General features: G+C 45.2%; 1 protein-coding gene across 1 annotated transcript in view; it reads right to left on the minus strand.

The window, feature by feature from the left end:
- Positions 1-297: 297 nt before the first annotated feature.
- Positions 298-4,361, minus strand: part of LOC102496251 (disintegrin and metalloproteinase domain-containing protein 25) — an 8,637-nt gene continuing 4,573 nt past the window's right edge. The window contains exon 2 of the mRNA XM_006149701.1: positions 298-2,808. Coding sequence (XP_006149763.1) covers positions 453-2,660 — 2,208 coding nt within the window. The 5' untranslated portion in view covers positions 2,661-2,808 and the 3' untranslated portion in view covers positions 298-452. The remainder of the gene's footprint in view (positions 2,809-4,361) is intronic.

Genomic DNA, 4,361 nt, shown 5'->3' on the forward strand with positions numbered 1-4,361 from the left:
CTTACAGTGATATGAGCAAGTATCTAGAAAATCTTCTTGAGTCCATAGGAAAGCAGTTGGAAATCATCATTGAACTGCACGCTGGTTAAAGAGGATTGAGCACAACTTATTGTAAATGCCAAATGCAAGTTAATAAAAATGCCACCTTGAACATTATAATGATACAAACATCATCCACAAGCTTGTGTCTGTGCTTGAGGACACAAAGACATACATACATGCAATAAAAAAATAAGCCACCGAAATTGCTTAAAATGATGAAAAACAAGAATAGGTAAGACTTACTTTAATGGCTTATATTTTAGATCCAGAAACATAATATAGGTCTGATTTTGTTGTTGTTAGGGATCTCTGACACATGCTATAACATTTCTGTTGCCAGCACACCAGAAACTAATGTTTGGGAAGTTTCATTAGTGACAGAATGAATTTTTTGACATTGTCAGTTTTTGCTATTCAGGTTGTACAAATTCAAATTGTTCAGGTGAAGGTTCAGCGTTTTGCTCTTCATTTGGGGACTTTCTACACCTCATCCACAGGAAAGTAAACAAGCAGCAAAGTAAAACCCAAAGAGGAACCCACAGAAATATCATCACAGAGGACTTACGATGGCCTCTTTTCTCCTCATGCTTCCGAGGGGGTGGCCCGCTATCCACACTGCCTCCCCAGCCTTTTTCCTCGCAGTAGGGAGGGTCCCACCCAGGGTTGCAATGACAGTGATGTTTATCATTACAGACCCCTCGATCATTACAGACTTTAGGGTGACAAGGACCTTTCAAAACTGACATAGGGACACAATGCCTGTCCAGGCATACGTGTTTTAGGCCACACTCGGTGCCCTCGTTGACCATTCCTACATCAGGTATGGTCATCCCTAAGTGGTAGTCGGTACTCCAGCAGTTGACACCATCAAAGTGAGTCCAATGCGCAGTAGAATGGTCTTCCATAAGTGGAATTTCTGTCACGTTCTCACACTGAATTCTGCCACACAGGACATCTGTGATATCACATTTGACATATCTATCACCCTTGATGCCACAGTTACCAAATCGGTCTGCCTGCGTGTTCACATGACTGTAGCAACTCTGATTCGCGCTCTTAGATACTTTACCAAAAATTTGCTTGCATTGCTCATCACGGATATTGCATCTCTTTCCATAGCAGTATCCCACACCCATGCAGCGCACTCCAGCCTGCACATACACATCCCCTGGACACTCGTGTGAAATCCCGTTGCACCACTCTGGAAGGTCACATTCATTGCCACTTGCTCTGCACAATTCACCTGATGGCACTAACTGGCAGTCTTTGCAACAAAGGCCAAAAGCACAGGTGGCCCCAAGTTTCATAGAGCAGTTTGACAAGCAGCATGGATCGTTTTTACACGAACTTATGGTCCCACAGTCACATTGCTCCCCTTTTTCAACGACACCATTTCCACAGTGCTTCAGTGAGAAGATACTGTCTGGACTGGGTGGTTCGCGCATACAGGTTCTCTGAAATTCTGTACGTATATAGTAATCATAACTGCAATTGCTGAATGTTTTTGAGGGACTTGATGCGGGAAACATTATACATGTCCTGTACCCACATTTGCACGTATTATCATCGTGGGCCATACCTAAGTTATGACCCATCTCATGTGCCAATGTTACTGCAAATGTAGAATATCTGTCATTCATGAAACTATTAACTCCACAATTAAGCCAATTTATACACACTGTACCAACATAGGCTAAGCCAAGATACCCACCAAATCCACTTTTTATAACGAGATGTGCAACATCATGATTCATGCGTGGAGTCAAGCTATTTGCCTTCCACTGGCAAAATTGGGGCAGAAGAATCTTTATGTTGGTAGAATTCACAGGATTTCCTTCATTCCAGATCTCAAGTCCACATAAAAGGATGTCAACGTCCATTGGTACATAAAAGGCACTTATGGCGTTGATTATAATGATTACTTCCTCTTGCACCTTTGACACATTACTTTCCCGATGAAAGAATCGTTGTTGATCCACGACCATTGCCAACTCAAGATGCCGCTTGTGGGTCCACCAGCCCACGTAGTCACCCCGCATCAGAGTGTAATTATCACTCTCTTGAAACGTGAATTCCTGTGCTATGTCGTCTGTTAATGCACATCGCATGGGTGGGAACTCTGACTCTTCATGGTCCATCTTGTACACCAGATGTTCAAATGTGACAGAATGCCTTTTGGGCTTGATTTCATAGGCAATGTCATTTATATGTAACACTCCTTGTAAACCTCCAAGACAGGTGCTAAGGGCAACCAGGGAATCTGGGTCTCCCTCCACAAAACCCTGATAATAGCAGTCATCCCGGACAGAGGGCTGGTCCTCTACGAGAGCACCCTGATCTGTGTACGTGAACACGGAGAGGGATCTGGACACTAAGATCTTCTTGGGCTTCATGTGGACAATGTGCCTCTGGCCCCCAAAGTGCAGGCTATAGCAGACCCAGCCTGAATTATTCATGCCTTTATCACTGTCAGTTACCCTGAGGGGTATCACCACTTCTGGGGGGCTGAGTTGTTGGCAGTGTCCTATCTGGGGCCATGGAGAAAGAAAAAGGAACACCCCCAGCCAGTGCAGCAGAAGAGTGGTCAGACCCTGAGCCAGGGCCTCATACACAGCCATTATGGGTCCAGAATAGTGCTCTGTGGGAGAGCGAAGGAATGGAGGCAGGAGACGATGTTGTGTGTCTCCTCCCTTTGAGGTGCTTCTTTGCAGGACTGACCGTGAATGCTGTGTCTTCTGGCAGAGTCAATCCATCACACCAGCAGAACTGAAAGAAAAGAGAAGAGCAGAGACAGGCGTGGTGTTAGGAGCAGGCCAGAGTGGAAGACAGACGGCAGGGATAGGTCAATGAATGAGTGTTGGCTCCTGACTTATCTCAACGTACTGCACTGCATTGCCCTGAGATATCCGTGTGAAGTCCCGTTGCACCACTCTGGAAGGTCACATTCATTGCCACTTGCTCTGCACAATTCACCTGATGGCACTAACTGGCAGTCTTTGCAACAAAGGCCAAAAGCACAGGTGGCCCCAAGTTTCATAGAGCAGTTTGACAAGCAGCATGGATCGTTTTTACACGAACTTATGGTCCCACAGTCACATTGCTCCCCTTTTTCAACGACACCATTTCCACAGTGCTTCAGTGAGAAGATACTGTCTGGACTGGGTGGTTCGCGCATACAGGTTCTCTGAAATTCTGTACGTATATAGTAATCATAACTGCAATTGCTGAATGTTTTTGAGGGACTTGATGCGGGAAACATTATACATGTCCTGTACCCACATTTGCACGTATTATCATCGTGGGCCATACCTAAGTTATGACCCATCTCATGTGCCAATGTTACTGCAAATGTAGAATATCTGTCATTCATGAAACTATTAACTCCACAATTAAGCCAATTTATACACACTGTACCAACATAGGCTAAGCCAAGATACCCACCAAATCCACTTTTTATAACGAGATGTGCAACATCATGATTCATGCGTGGAGTCAAGCTATTTGCCTTCCACTGGCAAAATTGGGGCAGAAGAATCTTTATGTTGGTAGAATTCACAGGATTTCCTTCATTCCAGATCTCAAGTCCACATAAAAGGATGTCAACGTCCATTGGTACATAAAAGGCACTTATGGCGTTGATTATAATGATTACTTCCTCTTGCACCTTTGACACATTACTTTCCCGATGAAAGAATCGTTGTTGATCCACGACCATTGCCAACTCAAGATGCCGCTTGTGGGTCCACCAGCCCACGTAGTCACCCCGCATCAGAGTGTAATTATCACTCTCTTGAAACGTGAATTCCTGTGCTATGTCGTCTGTTAATGCACATCGCATGGGTGGGAACTCTGACTCTTCATGGTCCATCTTGTACACCAGATGTTCAAATGTGACAGAATGCCTTTTGGGCTTGATTTCATAGGCAATGTCATTTATATGTAACACTCCTTGTAAACCTCCAAGACAGGTGCTAAGGGCAACCAGAGAATCTTGGTCTCTCTCCACAAAACCCTGATAATAGCAGTCATGCTGGACAGAGGGCTGGTCCTCTACGAGAGCACCCTGATCTGTGTACGTGAACACGGAGAGGGATCTGGACACTAAGATCTTCTTGGGCTTCATGTGGACAATGTGCCTCTGGCCCCCAAAGTGCAGGCTATAGCAGACCCAGCCTGAATTATTCATGCCTTTATCACTGTCAGTTACCCTGAGGGGTATCACCACTTCTGGGGGGCTGAGTTGTTGGCAGTGTCCTATCTGGGGCCATGGAGAAAGAAAAAGGAACACCCCCAGCCAGTGCAGCAGAAGAGTGGTCAGA

This window comes from Tupaia chinensis, unplaced genomic scaffold, assembly GCF_000334495.1.
Source record: "Tupaia chinensis unplaced genomic scaffold, TupChi_1.0 Scaffold000271_1, whole genome shotgun sequence".
NCBI lineage: Eukaryota > Metazoa > Chordata > Mammalia > Scandentia > Tupaiidae > Tupaia > Tupaia belangeri.